This window comes from Triturus cristatus, chromosome 11, assembly GCF_964204655.1.
Source record: "Triturus cristatus chromosome 11, aTriCri1.1, whole genome shotgun sequence".
Taxonomy (NCBI): Eukaryota; Metazoa; Chordata; class Amphibia; order Caudata; family Salamandridae; genus Triturus; species Triturus cristatus.
Window position 1 is genome coordinate 163337563 of NC_140594.1, and position 22980 is coordinate 163360542.

General features: G+C 46.1%; 1 protein-coding gene across 1 annotated transcript in view; it reads right to left on the reverse strand.

The window, feature by feature from the left end:
• CFAP251 (cilia and flagella associated protein 251) overlaps positions 1–22980 on the reverse strand; it is a 670115-nt gene that overhangs the window by 135442 nt on the left and 511693 nt on the right. Inside the window, exons 17-19 of the mRNA XM_085633872.1 lie at positions 9074–9237; positions 7826–7916; positions 7177–7320 (exon numbers count right to left, since the gene is read on the reverse strand). Coding sequence (XP_085489998.1) covers positions 7177–7320; positions 7826–7916; positions 9074–9237 — 399 coding nt within the window. The remainder of the gene's footprint in view (positions 1–7176; positions 7321–7825; positions 7917–9073; positions 9238–22980) is intronic.

Below are 22980 nucleotides of genomic sequence, written 5' to 3' on the forward strand. Positions count from 1 at the left end.
AGAGATCTCTGAACTCCAGACAACTGAAGTTGTTTACTTGTGGTGTCCTGAACCCACGGCGCGACTGATCCTCACAATGAATTATCAAGCACTTCCTATCAGCACTTGGCACTCGCAGGTATTGAGACAAAGTTGTCCGAGGCTTACACAAGAAAGTGATGAGGGTTACACACTCAGAACAATGGAAAATAGCAGAAGGCCCTTCAGTGCTTTACTTTATAAAAACAAAAGTACTTTAATACACATATAACTATATGGATAGTGTGGTACATGAAATACAGATGCACAAAGAAAACCATAATTCCAGTGATTTGACCTCAAATGTTATTATGTGCTTACATGCTATATTCCCCCTTAACTCTGCTACACTTCAAACACTAAATGTATCTCGCCATTTGCAGTGTTGAGATTTGTGATGCTATTCAAAATGTCCAGAGTTTTGGAACCGCTGAGAATAAGCACAATGCATAAGCCAGCCCAAATTGACCATAACAGCCCATGTTACCCTGGCAAAAAGTACAGTTTACTAATGGAAAGAATACAAGAATGCAATAGCCCTAGGATCACTGGATAGGACACAGCATATTTAAAAGGTTCCATACCTACCACTGGTCGGGAATTTTATGGAGCTATGGGGCATAAACTCCAGCATCCTTCTTAGTCAAAACGAGCTGGAGATGGTGGACTGGGGGGTTCCAATTTAACTATCTCAAGAGAGGCTACATTCATCTGGATGCTGTCAATGGTTTTCTGGAATCATGGCAAACTCCTCCAATTACCTCTGTGAAAAGTGAAAGGCCAGGGGTGAGCTACGTTGATTATAGTTATTCTGTAAATGTTTGGCCCACTCTGCAAACATTAGAAAACTTCAGGTGATTTAAAATACAGCTCCTGGAGGCAACTGGGTTTTCCTGCAGCAATGATGGGATCATGATGAATAAGACACTCCTGCAGGTGAAAAGACTTCTCCTGGGTTATGCTGACAGACGTTGTTGGGTTCACCTCATGCTCAGCAACTGGGAAACCTTGTGTGCAGTGCAGACCTCAGAGGCTGCAACATGTAATCACAGGCAGCCAGCGAGCTCTCTTCTCTAAGGCAAAGTCTATCACCCAATCCCTCAACAGGCATGGCTCTTTCCTCCCATTGTAGTTAAGCAGCATTTCAAACAGGATTCCTCGTCCAGTGCGGCAGGAAAATAGAAGTCAGACAAACTTTACATTTGGATCTCAGCCCTTCTCAAATATACTGAAGTGCAGTTTCATGCTTGACTGATGAGTGGTTATTGAGGACCAGTATTTACGATAAATATGACCTAACCAATCACTCCCCTGCAATGTTCACATTCTGGGGGACTCCTCAAATCCAAGACTGCATTACCACTAAAAAATGAACTAATGTTTATACTATGGACAACATGATCCTTTCATGTGCTGGTTCCAAAAATGACAGGGAAATGTGCATTGAATCCCAGACAGTAGAGCCTCATTTTACTGAGATGTAGATTAGGGAGGAAGAGGGGGGAGGTGCTGGGACCACTCTGGAAGAGGAAAAGTGGCAAACATACAAAGCAAAGACTACACCATACACGCTTGTACTCTGCCAAATGCACACACAGGCTTCCAGCTCAACCACGATATAAACAAAGTGTAAACACAAATCTTGCAGACTTGTCCCACAAGGGCATACAGAAAAAGGCCTCTTCCTTCACTATACTTCACGCTGCTACTTATGAGACCCACAAAGCTTGGGTAAGGAGGACAGAAGACACTCTTTCAAAGAAGGGTGCTCTTATTATACTCCCCCAACCACACAGCTCTGCTTTGGGGTCTCAGAGTATTTAACAGAGCGTCCTTTCAGTAAGCTCACATGAATGTCAAGTTCTAGGCTGGGGTGATGGGAGATCAGTAAAGGAAAGTACGTGAAAAATGTATTGCACAGTTACTTAAAACCATTTGAAGTATATCTTACATCAATGAGATTTAAAAAATAACGATTCCTTAAAATTCTTCACAGTGCATCTTACTTTAAAAAGAGTTCACATGAGATTCTAACCGATTGAATTTGTGAGGAAAATACTATTTGTGTTAAAATAAACTTTATATAAACAACATTGCGACAGAGTTCAATGTTTCGTTTTAAAATGTGCCTTAATCAAATTAGCAGCGTCTGTTTTCTAGGTAATGGCTTGATGCAATTCAAGACTCCTCGGTGTTGTCAGGACCTTCTTCTTCAGTAAGTCTGATGCGTAGCTCTTCCATTTATCTCCCAAATCTGGCCAAGTCTGTCGGTACCTTGCAAGAGAATAGAACCAACGCTGCTTCTTTCACTGTCCGGACTCCTTTGAATAGCCACATTGGCTTTAGAAGCTTCTGACGAGACTGCAACAGGCCGGGGCTGCAGCACATCAAATGAAGCAGGGATTCTGTTTTAAAATTGCTAATTCTACAGTTGATTCTAAGATCAAGGGATTTCCACCTTGGATTTAGTTATTTGATTGAAGGGGGCACTAGTCTGGTCCACAGAATGTTTTTAGGGCCTTCCTCCCCAGTGCTTGGCTAAGGTAGGGCTGGGTTTTGTGCTCCATATATGTTGAGATCAGCCCAGATTGAACTCCTCCCATTTCGTAATATGGTCGGTTTTATGTGACAGTTGATAGATTTGTTTGTTGATTGCATTCTTGATAGCCGGGTAGTTTATGTCCTCTTGACCCCAGTTCGGTATTGCCAGGTTTAATGTTTCCACTGCTTTCTGCATATATATTTTTCATGGGTTGGTTGTTCCTTCGTAGATCGGTTTTAGCATGTTCTTCATGCTTCCAGCGGGGGCCTTAAATACTTGGTAATAGTATTTCGCCTACATACCTAGGCATTCTTTGTTTTGTTGCACCAGATCAAACTCCAGGCGGATCAGGCTATTACGAGTGTATTTTGGTGGCTTGAATATGCGTTTATACGCCTGGCATTGTGCTTTTTCTAACATACTGTCCATTTTGCCTGGAAATGCCTGCTGTGCGTATCCGCTATTGCCATTATTTTGGATTGTAGTCCCTTACTGATTGGGACTGTCGTTGGACTTTGCATTTTCTCGTATAATTTGCACAGAGCGTAAATTGTCAATTGTACTTTGAAGTTCATTTTATGTAAATGTAGAGTCGCTTTTCCAGAATCGCTGAGCCAACAACCAAGGTAATTATAGGATTTTGAGGCAGAGATTGTCTCTTTACCCACGTGCCATTTAAGCAGTGCTTTTTTTGCACAACGCCCGAAAATCATTACTTTGGTCTTATGTGAGTTTATTGTTGGTTAATTTATCTCGTTGTAAGTGTTTAAGGCATTTAGACCCCTTTGTAGTTCAATTTTAGTGTGGTCCATCACCACTAAATCGTCTGCATGTTGTAGAATTTGAAATTTGTTAGCTCAGATTTTAGGGCTCGGAAGGTTGGCATTATCGAGCATCTTACCCAGGTCTGCTGTATATTAAAAAGTGGAGGGGCAAGTTCGCATCCCTGTTTTAGGCCTCGGTTTGTGAAGCACTTTTTTGTTGCTGTGTTGTCTGCTAGCTTGACTTTATTCCAAGTATTACTGTATAGCGAGATAATGGCGCTGAGAAGCCCTGCTGGAATTTGCCAGTTGCCCAATTTGGTCCAAAGATTACGTCGAGGCACCCCATCGAAAGCTGCTGAGTAGTCTACAAAACAGACGAAAAATGTTATTTTTATTTTTGATATTTGCTTGCTGACTCGGGTACGATATGGCTACGATGTTATCGATTGTTGAGCAGCATTTACAAAACCCTGTTTGGTAGGGGTGGAGGTTTTCATTATCTTCGATCCACCTATTTCACTCTGTCAATAGGGTGCTTGCGTAGGCTTACCCTTCGATGTCCAGAAGGGCAATCAAGTTTTTTGGTTCTGTGTTGTCTCCTTTCTTGAATATTGGTCGTAAGAATGACCCGCGCCATGAGTCTGGCACCTTGGCTTGTAATCGACATTCAGTGAATAGGTTAGATAGAACTCTACCCCAGTATGCCGAGTCTTCTCTAAACATTGCTCCCGGTAGGCCATTGGGACCAGGAACCCCGTCTTTTCTTATCTTTTTTATTATTTTTTCGACTGCTGGGCCATCTTGATTTTTACCCCTGGCTTCAGATGTGGGCTCCACTTCGTTCTTGGGAGATATGATAAAAACACAAAGACTGTACAGGGCCAGAGAGTATGGCCTCTGAAGAGCCATGCTAGGGATTTTGTATCCCAAAAACACTCAAGGCAACAGATTACGAACATGATCTTATGGGTAGCCAGTGAAGGTCACTTACATTGGGGAGATGTCATCAAATCAAAAGTTTTTATGAAAGATAAAGGTTTGGCCGTGGATGGGAAAATAGCTTAACTATGACAAGTGTGGACTGAGGGACACTTGCAAATATGACATTTCCAATATTCCAGGCATGAAATAATCAAAGCATCTTTTTGACAGAGTGAAGGTGAAAGTTAGTGGATTTCACTATTCTGCTGATGACTTCAGCGAACGAAATAGTGGTGTCAATTATAAACGAACAGGTTTCACTGACAGAGAAAATCTTTGACTTTGAGCTCATCAAGAAATGAAGCATCAAATCTGTTTTGCTTTTTTTTGCTAGGGAGGCATACGGAGGGACTCACTTTCTGCAGGTTGAGTATCAGAAAGTTGTCAGATATCCAGATTTGAGGTTTCGTATGGCTGGTGTAAAGGGTGCAGTTGTTATTGATTGATGAGATTTTTCTTTAGAATTGGGTGCACGTTGTTGGAAGGAATCTCCAGGGCCCAAGAATAATGGACTCAGTGTACAAGGCAGAGTACCATTAAACACAGCACTTGGGTATCCAGCCGTTCCAATTTAGAAAAAAGTGTTCCAAATGGGCTGCATATGGCAATTCAGCCATAAACACACTGCATGGAGAGGGTATCCAGCAATATTCCAGCAACAGAATGATTGTATTTTCAAATATTGTGGGATTGTCAGTCGTTTACTTACTATCATGTATGGTGGTATATAGTATGGGGCTCTCACGGGGGAGTTGATTGATGTTAATAAACTGAGGTGGGAAAGCTGCTGAATTTTTTTATTTTTAAAAAAAATATTTTTATTGAGTTTTTGCAAACAAAAAGCAACACATCTTGGTATCAAGTTTAGCAGGAAATCAGCCCAGAGGTAGTGCAATAAGTCAGTACAGGCACAGTTAATATACAAAGACGCTCCATCTGTATCATACATTCGTATCCATCCCACACTATGGCAAACGATAGGTTGGCTATTCTTGGTCACTGAGTTCAGAGTCTGAGGCATCGTGCGGGGGTTCACATATATTTCCTCTATAAATATTCCACCTACCCCACACCTGGGACCACTTTTTGGAAAGCTGCTGAATTTTAAACGTAAGCTCAAACCCCAAGTAACCAAAAGGCTGATAAGTAACCCACAATAAACTATGGGCCCAACTCAAGTCATCAGTGATATTTTATTTTGCTAAATGAACAGTTCACAGATCTTCAGTGTCCAGCTGTGAAAGTACCAGCAATCCGATTGTCAGTGTCCGGGGGAAAGACACAGACTTAGGTGTACCAGTTGGCACTCATATTTGTCCCGAAATCAATGTAGGGGATGACTGCTGGTAATGTACTACTGTCCAGAGCATGTTCCTCAGAGTATCAGAAATTTCAAAGGTTGCATCACATAATTAGCACGGCATGGTCAAGGTTTTAGGTTGAAACGCGGACCTATGGGACACAGAGCAGCTACTGGGCTCACCAGACCAATTGTGAATTGCCTAGGATCAAACCACACATATATTATACGATAATTCTGCAACTGTAGGGCTAGAAGGAAAATGCCAACAGTTTAGAAAACATGAACTGACCTTAGCTAATGTAATGATGCACTACGTTCTAGTGTGATTATGGAAAATCCTCTGTGACTGTAAAGGGGAAAATACCAGTCCCCACAAAGTCAGAGATGGCACAAGGGAAACTAGGGATGATGCAAGTTCAGCACACTTGCAGTCCTTAACTGAGCCCTGCAGGCCTTCAACAGCGTCGGATTGGTAAGACGAGCAATCGGGCAATGGACCTCTATCAGACTCGCAGCTGTGGGACGCTTTTTTGGCCAGCGCAGTGGCCAATTTGGTCTGTGTTTTTCAGATGCCGCCAGCGGCCCAGTGGGGGCCATAGCGTTCTTTCCGGAGGCACATGGGCCTCTCTTACATCCCCTTCACCAACGGGGTGGAGGTGTCATTCCCAGTCTCTAGCTGGGTCGGCCAATTACTGAATACAGATAGAGGGGGGAAGTCCTGAGCAGAAGTGGCCCATAACAAGGTTTATAACACTGCAGAACGTCAGCATCGATGTTTGAAAGATTATTTTGCTTTACCATGTATCTATCTCAGTGCTTAATTTCTGCTGGTGTTTTCCGGTACTGGGGACCAGCACTTATTTGTAAACATTGGCACGTTTTTTTTAGAATACACCACATGGTGGCGCCATGTGCGTATTTTTAAGGAAAGTTCATTTATATTAATATATCTTAAAAAAAAGTTACATCACTCACTCTTAAACATGAAGTTTAACGTGACACTTTTATGATTAATGATTTTAATCGAATAAAGCTGAATTGAATTGAATTGAACGTGACACTTTGGTTGTGTACGCTGCAGTGGGCCTGTGTTAAATAACTTGGCCACTGGAACTTAATGTTTTACAAGCACTGGTCCACCTGTTATGTCTGACAACCCCTCTGGCCAAAACAAGGCTACGAAATACCATAAAGAAACATGGTTTGTCAATAAACAGGCAAACAGCGCTCACACTGCCTAAAGATGCCTTAGGCGCTATTTCTCACTAGTTTTATTAGTGTAATAACTTTTGGGCTGTTTTGCACTTTTAAATTATCGCTTTAAACACAGTACGACTGTTTTACAAAACAGGGGTGGTATACGGCAGGTTTTTTTTTCTTTAATTAAAATGAATATATAAATTGATAAAATGAGCATGAATGCTATGACTTCAATCTGCTAAATATAAACGCTATTTCGAAGCGAGTGTGGTAGGGTGCCTGCGGCGCCGTTATCATCTGTCATCATGAATGAAAAACAGTCGTCTGAAGTGAAGAACCCCCCCTCGAGCGCCGTGGCGTTTACTAACCTCCTGCTCCGTTGGGTAGAATCCGAGGGCGCGCATTATGAACGGCACTTCCTTCAAGGGAATTCGTGTCGACACTTGCCTGGGCTCCATTGTGTCGACGCCTTGACTACGCAGCAGTGCGTAGTAAAAATAGTCCTCCATTTCCTAGGCAGAAACAAGGAAGCACAATGAATCACCGGTCCAACAGAGACACCACTGAAACAACAGCACGCGACTGGCGTCGTCAAAGCCATGTCATGAAATTAATGAGCCAGACGCCGCAGGTGAAGCTCCTACCACTGCGATCTCATGCATTTGCTTATGCGCGTTTAATTATACTGCACAAGAATAGGGTTGCCACCTTGCCAGTATTTCATCTGCATGGCCTGTATTTCAAGTTAAGGACCGTAAAATGAGAAAAATCTGTAAAAAAATGATGGGTTTTCTCCTCTAAGCATAAACTTAAAGCAGTAAAATACAAGGAGAGACATCTTCAAAAACACTTTATAGCTGTCCAAACTATACCTACATTGAAAACATATTTAAAAAGAACATATTAAAAAAACTATATCTAATATTTTACTTAAAATTTGAAGTAATTGTTAATATTGTTCTCTGAGACGGATGGAAGTCATATGCATGAAAATTTCCCCACGGATACTATTCTCACCCTAAAAAACTCGCCATCTCTCCCGCCATCCAGCAGTCCATAGAAGGGGACAAGATCGTGTCCCCCAAGAGAGGCAGCCGCCTCCAGAGCTCTGCAACAACAACAGAGGTACTGGTCAAACAAGGGCGCCTCCAATCAGAAACTGGTGCAAGAAAAGATCAGCGTATCAATAACATGAAAGCACCAAAAGACAGAGATTACATTTCTGGCAACAAAAAAAAACCAACAAGAGAGTTAGAACCAGTAACTCCTGGCTGTCAAAGTTACCCCACCCCAAATAAGTGCTTGCTCGCAGAAAAATCATTCTTGACCAGGCTTTTCTTCCTGGACTAAGCATGCCTTAGGAAATACATGAGTACCTCAGGCCTAATACAGCTACTCGCAGGAAATGCTTTTTGAATTGGGTCTGGATATGGAGGCCTAATTCATATGAAAGAAATAAGTCAGTAAGACATAATGTTGCTTGATTCACAAATAAGTAATTCTGCTTAAGTGAATAGGCATTGAGGAGGGTTAAAACTGCTTCCCTCATTTAAGAAACACCAACTCTTATGTTTGAATTCCTTCTAGGTATGCAACCTATGCATTGGAATGCAGGACCTGCACATATATTTCTGGTGTTAGCCGTTTGTACCGATAGTTAAGAGTCGCACCATTAAAGGGATTCTGTAGGCAAAGGTTTAAATGTGCAGATACAAAAGGGAAATACAATACAAATCTTTGTGAACACACAAAGTTAGACATTTGGTGTTGGCCTCCTTTGACTTTGCCTTTCCCTGACCACTCCTCTCTCCCGACACCCCCTTGGAACACAAACTCAAAGCAGCTACGCCACTTGTCATCTATAATAACTTAAGGTCTAAAGAAAGCCCCTCAGTGAGGTCTCTTTCAACTCCAAGTCTTGGGCTTCAGAGAAGGAAGTAAGGAGGGTTGGCCGAATGTGCAGGAGGGAGGGAGGGAAAACCGTACCTGTGGGGAAACACCCTGTGGGGTCAAAAGAAGGTAACACAATTTGCAGCACCAACAGATTTAAAAGCATAGTGTTACAATTCAATGCCTCGAACAAGGAACATGGGTCAGAACCAACACTGCACCTCTCCTGTGCACACGGGAAGGTCGGACCACTGCTGCTTTTATTGCACCTTCTACGTGCATGTAAGACAAGCTTGTACTACTGCTACCAATGACGTATCTGATTTAACAGTGTTTGTACAGAAGTGTCTGCAGTTTTGGTTCTCGTTAGCTTACTGTAAATTAGTTTCCCACATCAGCACTGTGCAGTCTTTTCCCCCTGCCGTAAAGACGTAGGCGCCATCACAGGAACAGACCAAGTTGGCGACACCGGCTGGATGGCAAACGAGAGCCGAAGACTTGTGTGGATTGCCATCAACTGGCAACATTTGCAGCCCAACCTATGAAGAAACCAAAGCGTAACATCAATTACACAATGCCAGGGAAGACAGTGAAGCATGGTATGCTTGCCCCATGCACTAGGTATGTCATATGATATCAACCAGATACGCCATATTTAAGAGCCTAGCAAAGCAAGTATACTCTGGGAATAAACAGCGGTGCAGAGGTACATAAACCAATACTTATATATAACCGAGGTGTCCGTCAGACTTTGATTGTGTACCCGTTCCTTAAAGCAGGTGGAGGGTTGAAGTGTCCCCTCGAATGTGCAAGAGACTACCTCTTTTTTTTTTTTTTTTGAAACCTTTATTACAGAATGCAATAGATATACAAGTATGGGCCTACAACCTTCAGGCCGGCCGCTAGCAAACAGTGGGATCATAAAACACAGTTATAAAACACAAGCGGCAAGTGGTAAAGGTCCCCGGAGTCGAAGGAAGAGTTTGCGGCCACACCGTCCAGACTCCCCAAATGGCGGTTCCATTTTTTAATGAAAAACTACAAACAAACCCACAAGGCAGCAAAAGTCTAAGCAGCATTATGTGCTCCCCTCGGGAGGACCCTACCGATACACAGGAATAGGGGGGGGGGACGGGCCGGGACAGAAACAAAGTGGGCATGATGACACAGAATCAAGGTAACAAGCAGACTAGGGAGACTGGGCCGCTGCCAAGTCAGGCGTCAGTGGCGGGGTACAAATCCCGCCACGATAGGAGTTCCAGGGGCCCCACACTTTCACCCATTTCCCAGGCTTACCTCTCGCCACATACACTACCTTCTCCCGAAACATACACCAATCCATGTTGTCCTTCCATACCGAAACCGTTGGTGACCTCTGGGAGCCCCACAGTTGTGCTATGTCACGCTTGGCCACCATATATCCCAGTGTCACCCACCACGTTTGCGGCACCGTGTAATCAGTCGGTTCCCACACATTCAACAGACATCTCCTAGCCTCGGGAAACAGCGTCACATGCGTGACCGCTTGCAACACCGCATGTACACCACGCCAGAATCGCGCCACCTCCGGGCATTCCCACAGAGTATGGAAGAAGGTCCCTAACAAACCACACCCACGCTTACACATCCCATCCACGGCATATCCCATACGCATCAGACCCGGCCCTGTAACGTATACCCTGTGGAGTATTTTGAGCTGGACGAAACGAAGGCGGGCCGGTATGGCCACCTCCTTCGGGGAGGCCACCGCAAATACCCAGTCCTCGTCATCCAGCTCCAATCCATCGGCAACCCATGCCTCACGAAGGCCAGTCAGCAGTCCCGAGCGATCGTTGATGAGCTTTTTGTAAATCAATGAGATAGTGCCATCCGGTACATGCCCGTCTAGCACTCTATCTTCCAGAGGGGAGCACTCCGGGATGGACGCCACATCCGGGAATACAGAACACAGCGCGTGACGAACCTGTATATACCGGAAGTACTCCCTGTCCTGCAACTGGAATTCCGTCTGCAGCACATCAAACGTTTTAAATCCCCCCCTATTCCAGAGATCGCCCACCCTGCTGATGCCAATCGTGTCCCACTTATCAAAGCCTTTCGTGGTCCACAAGCAGCCCAATCGCTCAGATGCATACAAGGGCGTCGCCCGGGTCAACCTATCCTTCCACCCCATCGCCAAGTTTGCCGCGTGCCACACCCGTACCGCGACCCGAGTAGGACCCGTCAAACGTGCGTCGAGCGATCTAGAGTAGAGCGCACGATTGTAGTCGCCACCCGGCAACAACAATTTGTCCATTTCAAAAGCCGGGTTAAGGGCGGGCCCATAAAGCCCGTGGTTTATCGCAGCCAGCTGGGAGGCCCAATAATACCGTTTGATGTCTGGGAGGGCCACCCCCCGTCATACCACGGGAGCGTCAGCTTCGCGAGGGCGATACGCGGCCTCCCATCCCAAAACAGTTGGCGCTGCACACCCTCCACCTCCCGAAAGTAGCGAGCCGGGACGACGTCCATCGTGTTCTGTAGGGCGTATAAGAAACGTGGCAACGACATCATCTTAAACAGTGCCGCACGGCCGAGTGGCGAGAGCGGCAAGCGCCTCCAACGCGCCACATCCTCCTTCAGGCGTTGGAGGGGGGGGAGCAGGTTCTGTTTATATCGGGCCGCAGAGTCCAGGGTAATAAAGATACCCAGATACTTAAATCCCTGCGGAGCAACCTGGATAGGACAACCCCGCGGAAGGATAGGAGCCTCCCCTGAGAGGACATATACACAGGATTTAGCCCAGTTGATGACTAGGCCGGAGTTGCGGCCAAATGAACACAATACTTCCACTAACACAATCAACGATTCACGCGGGGAAGCAAGGTACAAAAGAATATCGTCCGCGTAAAGGGAGACGCGATCCTCATACTCAGGAGTCCATCGGAGACCACGAATCGAAGGGTGCCACCGCAGCCACTCCGCCAGGGGCTCCAAGGCGAGCGCAAAGAGGAGCGGCGACAGCGGGCAGCCCTGCCGCGTGCCCCTGCCCAATTCAAAAGGAGCCAATACTCTACCATTCACCACCACCTGCGCCAGCGGTCCGGAATACAACAATTTCACCCAGCCAATAAATCCCGGGCCAAACCCAAACTTCGCCAGCATCGCCCAGATATACGGCCACTCGAGCGTGTCGAACGCCATAGTGGCGTCCAACGACGCCAAAATGGCCGGCTCACGTATGAACGGGACCCTCGCGAGCACCCCATACAGACGCCGCAGGTTAAGCGCGGTGTTGCGATGAGGGATAAAGCCGGACTGGTCCTGATGGATCAGATCGCACACCACGCTGACCAGCCGATTAGCCAGCACCTTGGCCAGAATTTTCGGCTTCGCATTCAACAACGAAATGGGCCTGTAAGACGTGACCCGATCCCGCGGCCTCCCCTCCTTATGAATAACCACAATAGTGGCAAGACGCTGGTCCAGCGGGAGGGAATCCGCCGAACGGGCCGCGAGGAACATATCATGGAGATGCGGAGCCAGTGTATCCGGCCGCAATTTGTACAATTCGATGGGAAGGCCATTAGGACCCATGGCCTTGCCAGAGGCGACCGAACGTATGGCGAGGGCAATCTCCTCAGATGTCGGAGCCGCGTCCATCAACAATTTATCCTCCTCCGAAAGGGAAGGCAGCGCAATATCTTTAAGCAGGTCATGGGAATCCTCTTCCGGGCGGGAAGATACCGGGGAATACACCCCGCAAAAATACTTAGCGAAGCAGTCAACAATTTCCTCCGGCTCAGTGACACACACACCATCCAGTCTCTCAACCGACGGGACAACTCGACTCGCTCTCTCCTTTTTATCCAGCCACGCAATCAGTTTACCAGCCTTATCACCCACATCATACAGTCGAGACTACCTCTTTTTGTTAGGGATTGCTTTTTTTGAATTACGTTGCTGTTACATCCGTATGTAAATACAACGAGCAGGAAAGATTGGTTATGCATATATATATGTCTTTATTTTTGTATATTTGTCCTTATGTGTCTTTTGGTAAAAATCAGATAAAATATACGTTTTTTTAAAACCATTTTTGGAGTCAGTATTGGTTTGACAATAAAAGAAATAAAAAATTGTAGAGATTTAAGACTCACAAATAGGGACTAATATACATTTTCCCTTATATATAGTATTGGTTTAATCTGTTCCTCTGCACCGCTGTTTATTCCCAGAGTGTATTTCTTGACTAGATGCAGTAGGATTATTGGGGCAAACCCCGTTTTTTGGAATATAGCAATGCAAGTATGTCATTTAAATGCAAGTCTGAAATGTGGTGCCAAAATGTGAATTTGTATTAACGGGTGAGGGAGACTCCTGGGGCCAGATGTACTAACGGTTTTGCGGTAATACATCATTCGCAAAATGCTTTGCGATAGCAAAAACATGTATTTCCTTTTCATGAAAGCGCCCATCCGCAAAATAGAGAAGTGAAACATGGTGGTGCCTTTCTGTATTCTTCTTAGGTATTTTATAAGATTGTTGCAACCTGTGCTATGCTGCACAACACAGCTACAATAAAAGGACTCCCACTACTACCTAATGATGTCAGTTCAAGATGCCACAAGGAAGGGAATCTCTCACATATGTAACAATAAACTATTTTTAAGGTAAGTTTATTTTTTGTCAATTGTTAAAAAAGACCCTCACTCATTCTTCACAACATGTAACTATTTTTCCATGTTTATTTATTGGAAACATGATGATCCATCATTAAATGAAAAAAGTAGATTTATTTGTTGAGCACATATTTTTTGCACAAAACGTACTCAAATTAAGTACATTTCGCTGATTAAACATTTGACTTTTGAATGTCTCTTCCTTGTTTTGGAGAGTGTAGGTCTGTCTGTTGTTGATTCCAACGTATCCCCTTTTTTTTCAGGTGCGCAACTCCTAGTACTCTTTGGGTGGGATTTTTTTTTTTTAATGCTTTTCTCGTGGATTGCACCACATAAAGATGATATTGGCTCAATCAATTTACTGATGTTATTGGTGACAGATTTAAAAGGTCCTTCATCCACCTTACTACCAATATCCTCAGATGAGGCACAAAACTCCCTTTTTAGCGAAGACAGGGACGAGGAACGAAACTCCCATTTTTGTGAAGACTCCACCTCCACAAAAACCATCAATCTTTTGTCATGGACTATTGCAGGTCTGGAACCTCAAAAACTATCATGTCTTCTTAAAAGTTCACTAGCATTGGTCTGCCTCCAGGAAACCTGGTCTCTTGGAAATTTTAGTCAAAAGGATTATTTCTCATTCAAAATCCCAGCAAAAAGGGTAAACAAGCATTGGCATAGCCAATAGGTCTCGCCTTTGGGACCATATAAGTGGTTAGCCATGCAGCACACAAGTAGGTACTATAAGTAAGTATGTTATACCAAAAAAATTGGTAAAATTAAAAGGCCCTCGCTAATGACAGACCTAAAAAAAAGACACCAAAAATGCAATCTGTCAAACGACTGAAAGAACTCACCTCCCCAAAAAAGCCCACAAAAAAGTTATCCCTCCCTACCAGACAGCACAAAAACCAAGGAAAGAAGTTGGGCTGATGCGTGTTCATTAACATGCTGTTGAACCAGGGGCATTGCTAGTGTACGAACAGCAAGTCGACTATCTACAAGATTATAAATAGCCAAAACTTAACGCCTCACTCCATTCATTTTGCTTTCCCTTCAGTTCTTCTTTTTTTATCCTAAGGATAATTCCAGCTACATGTGAATCTCTGATCAAAACAATATAAACTCATTTTGATTTGTTCTTGTGTCCGCTGTCTATTTATAAACCGCGTAGCTCCTTCAGATATGCCCCTAACACTGACCTTGCCCTTAATTCTGTCATGTAAGGAGAACTGTAATCACTCCCCAAAATCTGCCTCTTTTCCAGCTAGTCACCCTAAAACTGCGTCATTCTCATCTAAGGCTACCTTGTGGCTGTGATTAAGAAGGCGATGCCCAGATGAGGCTTATAGTTCCTAGAGAATTTGGAAATGCCGTCAGGGGATCGGTGCTTGTGGGAGCCTAGGTAAATACGAGACAGATGTAAATACGGTGTAGCATGTGGAATGGAACAAGTGAGGAAGTGCTGGGATGAAAGGCTTACCGTTATCAAATAGAAAAGCTCATACAGACTCTTCTCATAATATAAATACAGAGCCTCCAGGGGCGTAGGTATTATTAAACTGTAGGCAGATTTAGGACAGGCGTGAGGGCGAAAGCCCGAGGAGGGTGCCTAAACAGTGAGGAGTGAAGGAGCAAGGCCTACCGTGCAGAGAGCACAATGAAAAGCAATCTTATGGTAGACCGTGTTAGGGTGTCAACTGCAGAATTTTAATAAGGCAGCATTAGCGGGAATTTGGAAGTGAGAAGCCTGTGAAGAAGAAGATAAATGGACCAGTAAGTGGAGTGGTGCAACAAGGAGGTGGTCAAACCCAGAATGGTGAAAAACCAGCGTTTACCGTGCGGTGGGGAATGAGAATAATCTAAATAAATTGGCAGACCGTGGCTCCGTGTCCACAGATGAAAACCAGCAATGCTGGTAATTAAACGGTGCGGTGACCTGCGTAAGAAGGAAGGATGCATTAGGGCAATTAGAAAGCTAGTGCGGGACAGATACCCCAATAGTGTTGTGCATGGCTTACTGTGAATTAGGGAGGTGTCTGCTGCGACCAGGAGGCTAAGTGAGACGCCGTAGGGCACGAGAATAATCTAAATAAATTGGCAGACCGCGGCTGCGTGTCCACAGATGAAGACCAGCAATGCTGGTAATTAAACGGTGCAGTGACCTGCGGAAGAAGGAAGGACGCATTAGGGCACTCAGAAAGCTAGTGTGAATTAGGGAGGTGTCTGCTGCGACGAGGAGGCTAAGTGAGACGCCGTAGTGGTGGGATTAAATGCAATGGAAGGTGTGATCATGTGACTAGTCATATGATCCGTTCAGTGTGTGCTCGGCCGCAAAAGTGAAAGTGATCGCGATCAAGCGCGGCGAGCGATGCGCTTAATGAGCATGACGAGGAAAGCCATATGGCGCCTCTGCTCGTAAGCACGCGCCCGCGCACATGCACGCAAGCTGTAGGCCGGTCATGGTAGCATTTTTTGAAGCCCTTACTAAAAGTCTCGCCAGACCAGCGCATTCGCTGGGTCAGGCGAGACCTAAAAAGGACACGCAAACGGGGGTTTGATGATCCTACTGAAGGAAGACATAAACTGGAATTTTGAAAGAATCGAAATGGGAAGTAACAACGTGCAATGTATAAGGATAAATTCAGGGAACAAAAATTGTCGAAATAATGAAACCGTATTTCTTTTTAAAGTTTTACATTCCACCAAGACTGGAATTTAATCCAATGCTTGTAAAAATATTCAACCAGATAGTCTTAATACTAGTATTGTGTGGTAGACATCAAGTCGTCATCACAGGAGACTTCAATGCAAAAATCTCCAACCACGCGATTAAAATTTGTAGAATTATAGTAGAAGAAGTCACCTGGGCAATTCCATCCCCAATATTCCCCAACACCATCAAAACAGACAAACGAGGAAAGATGCTACTTGAATTAGCAATCGGAATTAGCGGAGTGATCTTAAACAGAAGGCTTGATGGGGATATACTGGCAAGTTACACAAGAAAAGGAGTCCATAGCAGCTCTATACTAGACTACATAATATGAAACACAATGCTACACCAAAAATTCTATTACCTTGACTCCCAATTCTCACCCGATAGCAACCATGCAATACTCCATATGAATCTCATCTTAAATCTGTCTTTGATCTCCCCATGGACACTTTCTCGGATGAATGGTGAGTCGGTCCAAGACTCCAAGCAGGGCCGAATCATCTGGAATACGGCAATCATAAAGATAATCAATGAAGTATTATCCTCTCAACAGCTCTGGTCACCAGATAGCATTTTTTAACCCAATTAAGCATTTTGAGCAAACTCTCACTGCCATTACCAACAAACGCCATAAGAAGGTTCCCCCATCTAGTTCCCCTTTAACCCCAGCGTAAAATCCGCCACAGTGCGGGCGTTTCCGTGCGTGGACGGGGTCGCGTCGGCCAACGGACGTGCGCAGCACTACGGAGGTAGTGCTCACGATGGCCGTTGGCCGACGAACGCAGCGAACGGGTTAGGTCCAATAAGATCACTGGAGGGAAGACCAACTCCAAAAGACTAAATCACTTAATCAGACGGCAATTTATCACTGTTTCAAGAAAAGCAGAAATAGCTAGCCTGAAGAAAAAACTACAAAGACACATTAAGGTAAAATATAAAGCAGCGTCAGACAAACACTGGATAGAATTACATATGGCCACCACCAAAAGGAATTCCAAGCAATTCTGGCACCTGATTTCAAAGGAATGGGCAGTCTAAATTTCATAAAATTGATGCCGATATCAGAGACCGAGTGGTAAAACTACCTTCTGGATCTCTACAAATGAAACAGAGTATTCCGGCAGTAGGGATGCACCATCCAACTTGAGTCCTTCTTTTGGAACTGAACAACCTTTACCTTCCTCCTCAGGAAAACAAATTAAGCTTTATGTCAGTAAGGCGAGAACGTCAGCAGCGATGGGTCCAGATATGACACCAATAAGAGTACTACAAAGCGACCCGGCGAAGTGGAGTGCATTCCTGGCACTCCTTTTTCTATATTGCTACGCCATCGCCCAAATTTCTTACTCCTGGACTGGGAGTATCATCATTCAAATACTCAACTTAATCCTGGGAACTATAGGCAAATTGTACTCCTGGACGCCTCAGGGAAAATATTTGCAGCAAGCATTCTTGAGCATCTAAGGGACTGGGCTTTCTCCAAGGGTATAATTCCTCAGTTTCAAGCGGGCTTTCGGCCCAATCACCCTGATCAATAATATAGGTATTCTAAACTCTATTATCGATAACTATGTACTATCTAAATCACAAACAATATATCATCTTTTTGTTGATTTTTCGACAGCCTTTGATAGGGTCGACAGACCTTTGGAGGAAACTAAAGAAAATAGGGATACCAGATTCACTATTGAGGCTGATAGTAGCCCTTCATACCTCAACATGGTGTAAAGTCCAGTTGGGAGGTGAGAAAGGCCTGACTCACAAGATACCCACTCATAACGGCCTAAAGCAGGGCTACCTTTTAGCACCCCTCTTATTATCGCTTTACATAAGCGATCTTCCCGAGATTTTTCAAAATGTAAATCATTTCCCTCTGAAAGTAGCATTTGAAAATATACATACACACTCACAAAATATACAGAAGCAAACTACGTAAAGGTGAATATCTCTAAAACTAAGGTAGTTCCATTTAAGGGTAGGAAACACCACACCCCTTACAAATGGAAACTAGATGGCACTACAATCGAGGTGGCAAAAGCCTATGCGTATCCCGGAGGACAGGTGATTACACAGCGTGACTGGGAGTGACCGGACGTGATTGACCTGTGAGCCGGTGGTCCAGCGTGTCTGATCCCATTAGGGGGCCTACTTGGCTGGCCCCCAAGGGCTGTGCAGGAGGCCAAGCTAGGCTTGGTGCGGCTTGTGGTCACTGGGGGTTAGAATCTGTGAGGCCCGGCTTGTGTCGTACCTGACTGGTCATCCCCCACCCCTTGGACCCCTGAGCGTACCCCGGATGGGCATCACCAGAGAGGCCGGCCTTCCTTTGCTACCCACTCGGGCACTCGCAGTCACCACCTGGTTGATTCGGGTTGTGTGACACTGCCATCCCCCCTTCCCTTCGGCCCTCCCTCTCAACATGGGCAAGGACAAAGTGGCAGGCCCAGGCCCCAATCAAAGCACATTGGACCAATTAACCACCGCATTGAGTGGGCCGTGGGAGGAGAGGCCAGTGGCTCGCCACCAGACAACGCAGCGCTGCTGGCCGTGATTACCCAGGCCAGAGATTACCTCGACGCAAAGATTGGGGCCGAAGTGTCCTTTCTGCGTCAGGACCTCAGAAAGCCCGTGGACCGCATTACGGAGGCGGAGACCCGGGTTTCCACTGTAAAGGACACCGTGACCTCCCTACAGAAGAAGGTAAACAAATTCATGAAGGTGGCACAGGAACTAGCGTCTCACGTCAAAGATGCTGAGGGCAGGTCCTGGCACAATAACCTACGCTTTGTGGGATTTCCAGAGGGATGTGAAGGCCCCTCAATGGATCGTTTTTTGACGAACTGGCTTAGGGCTCTGTTGCCAACAGATTCCATGTCCTCTTGCTTTGTCGTGGCGAGAGCGTACAGGGCCCTGACTAAGAAGCCCCCACCTGGTGTGCGCCCGAGGCCAGTAATCGCAAAGCTACTCAATTAGGCAGAATGAGACACCATCCTACAGTTCACATGAAGTCACAAAGAGAAGTTAATTTTCTAATCAAGGCCCATAATGATATTCCCGGATTACACTAGGCTAGTGCAGCAGCAACGCCAATCATTCACGGCGACAGAATGCAGACTCAGAGAACTGAATGTGCAATATATGTTGCTATATCCCGCTCGATTGAGGGTCACCTATAATGCCAAATCCTACTTTTTTGACACCCCGGAGGCTGTCTTCGCTTGGGCAGACGAGACCACACACTTAAAACCGCATACACCGCCTCCGCTGGAATCCGACTCCTCACAAGGGTCACAGGGAAACAGGCAGCAGAGAGGCAATTCTAAGAGGAGACATAGATCCAGATCCAATTGGCAATCTCAGATGCAAGATGACGAACAATAAGATTCTCGACCTGTCCCGGCCTCTCTGGCCTGTGATCCCAGCCAACACCCAATTTCTTCAGCTCTCTGCAGTATCGCTTCAAGACTATTCACGGCTTGGGGGCCTCCTACTTTGACAACTACGCCTTTGAACATTCATGTCGCACTTCGATGGGAAGTTTGGGTATAATTGGAGGTGCTTCCCCGGGACCCTCTGTTGGAGCCCCGGGTGTTCCACCTCCGCGACAGATACTCCTTGTTGTTGGAAGTATTGGGGTGGGAACCAGTGTAAGGTGTAAGTTACGACCTACAAAGTTCATATTGTAGCAGTTCTTACACATATACAGGAGCCATACCACTACCCTACAAACGCATCTGAGGCAGAATACCTCACTGATGATAGACAACACCATACATGCTCCCTCTACAATTCAGTGACTTGACTATAGAGTCCTGGAATGTCAGAGGACTCCTAAATAAAATCAAGAGAAGTGCAGTCCTCCGGCAAGCCAAACGCTGTGAGGCCGACATCCTGCTCCTGCAGGAGACCCATCTCCTGGGTAATAAAACCCTGTGCCTTACGCCATTTGGGTATACCACTGCGTTTCACTCTGGGTTTACATGAGGTTTCTGAGGCACAGCTGTCTTGGTCCCCCGCCAGGTCCCTTTCATCCTATCTCACAAGTGGTTAGACCCGGGGGGTGGGGGGCGCTACACTATTGTCTCTGGTATGTTACACAGGGAATGCATACCCTTAGGGAGCATTTACGCTCCCCCTCCTCTGGGGCATACCTTCACAAACCGAATCCCACAGATATGGGGGGAACTCCCAGAGGGCCTGGTGTTGCTGGGGGTGACTGGAACGATGCAATGTTCCCTTTGGACTGTCGACGGGAGACGGGGACCACACCCCAGACAGGTTCATCCAAACTGCACCACCTAGCTACAACGTTGAGATGGGTTGACGCTTAGTGGGCCCTTCACCCTTCCGGACTACGTTTTTCTACCACAGAGCTACATACACAAGGTTTCACAAATCTCCATTTTGCCCAGGGGAAATGTCCGATCACTCCCAGGTGCTACTTAAGCTATGTACTGGGTCATTGAGGACCCCTATCAGGTGGCATATGTCGCCTTGGCATCTTCGGGCACCGGAGTACCAAGAAGTGCTCCATCAGGCCATATCAGAGTATTTCAAGCCAACATCGCCTAGGTTCCCAATAAGGTCACCCTTTGGGAGGCGCTTAAATCTACCATCCGCGGGGTTGACATCAGCTTCCGGGCTGGTGAAAAGCATAAGCGTCTGGCTCAGATAGTGGAATTGTAAAACCGCCAGAGGTCCATTGAAGCCCAAATTGTCTCCGGGGCTGCCCCACAGGCTCGGCGCAATGTTCTTCAAACGCAGCAATTAATGCATCAGCACCTTATGGACGAGGCGCGTGTGATCTGGCTGGCATCGCAAAATAGGATATATCAATGGGGTGACAATACCAGCAAAATGCTCCACCGGTTGTTCCAGGCCAGGATGTCCCTCATTCCTGAATCAGCAATTTGTGGCACGGATGGAGCAGTGTGCACTGCCCCCAAGGCAATGGTCCATGTATTCGTAGCCTACTACGCTTCCTTATACGAGCAAAGAGAGATCATCTCAAGCACTTTGATAGGGGAAAATCCTATCAGATCAGGCTCATGACCAACTAGAGGCCCCAATTACAGTGGGAGAGCTTGGTGCCACTCTTGCCAGCCTACACCCAGGCCGAGCGCCCCAATGGCTTACCCTGCAACGTCTTGCGACCATATATGACGGCACTGGGTCCCCATTTGCTAAATGCAATTCATGGTGCTCTAGAACAACATATCTTGCCCCTGGACTGGTGTCACGCTGAAATTATCGTTTTCCTCAAACCTGGCCGTCACCCGGAAGATCCCACATCTTATCGCCCAATTTCCCTCCTTAACTTTGAATCCAAACTATTAGGCAAGGTCCTAGCCGACCGCCTCTGCACGTGTAGCCATGACCTGGTCCACCCCGACCAGTCCGAATTTAAGCCACATTGGTTCACTCGACAGAATATTCGACGTGTCCACAAAGCTATCATGAAGGCCCCGGAATTAGGTTGCCCAGCTGCCGTCCTCCTGGCAGACATAGACAAAGTGTTTGACTACCTTAGTTGGACATACCTGTTTAAACTTCTTAAGTCCTTAAATCTTGGCCCTCGCTTTTCGTCCAGCTACTATACACAGATTTGTCGGCCTCGGTTCGGGTAGCTTGGCATAGGTCGACTCTGTTTCCTATTTGTCGCGCCACTCGGCAGGGCTGTCCCCTGTCCCCGCTGTTATCTGCCCTGGCTATTGAGCCACTGGCCTCTTGGGTGCAAGGGGATCCACTGAATCAGGGTTTCGAATGGCCGCGGACTAGTCCCGACAGAATTATGTTATACGCGGACGACGTGCTGCTCTTCATGACTGATCCCTGGTTCTCTGGACCCCGTATTCTCCAGATTCTCCAGGTATTCGGGGAGACTTCAGGTCTAAGTGCCAATCCCTCGAAATCCATTTGTTTTCTGTATGCGGGGACCAGGGGCGTGAGACCTGTGTCGCCCAACTATCCCATGCACCAGACACACAATATCAATCCGTTGCTTGCAGACATACAAGAAGAGACCATGATCTGGTCCCCTTTGTCATTATATGGGCGTTCTGCTATATTTAAGATGATCTCCCGGCCCCGGAAACTGTGCCGGCTGCAAAATGTCCCGTATAATATCCCTTTCACTTGGTTTGCTGAAGTCCATGCAATCCTGAATAAGTTCTTGTGGGGTGGTGGCACCATCCGAGTTGGACTACATAATACTTGCACTCAGCCGACGTACTGTGGGGGGATTGCGGCAGCTGCAGTGCTTGATTTGTAAAATATTAAGTGCCAGGGCTCTGACCAGGAGGCCACTGCAGCTTGCACCACCCATCGCCCCTGTCATCGCTGCCAAAACAACTACTATCCATCTCTATCGCATGTAAGTGCGATAGTTTGGATTATTCCAGGTCTCCAAAGCTAAAGGAATGGCTAAGGAGGCAGGTATTAGTAATTTTTTAGTGTATATTGTTTTCCTAAACAACTGTTATACTGCTCATCTCTAAATTACATGAGCAGCGCCACCTTGTGGCAGACTGCCCTAAGTGTGGCATTGACAATTAGGTGCCGGTGCTGAGCACTGGAAACCAATTAAGGGCCGGTGCTCAGCACCGGAAAGCTCCGGCTCAAATTAAGCACTGGGCAGCTGATATCTACGCGTATTACACTGCCTCCCATTTTCTGGTCATCAGCGAGTGGTGGTACAATTCGCGTACAGACCCAGCATATGCATTAGAGCATGTGGTCATGGAGGATATTCCCCTCTTTTTATATAGCCAGTTGAACCTGGACAGCATGCCTTCTGCTGGTAGAAACATGGGCGGGGCGCCTGGCACAGATGACCCCGCAGTGGCATGGTACATATCTTCGCCCGGTGGCTACTCTTTCGGGTTTTCATAAATGGGACATCC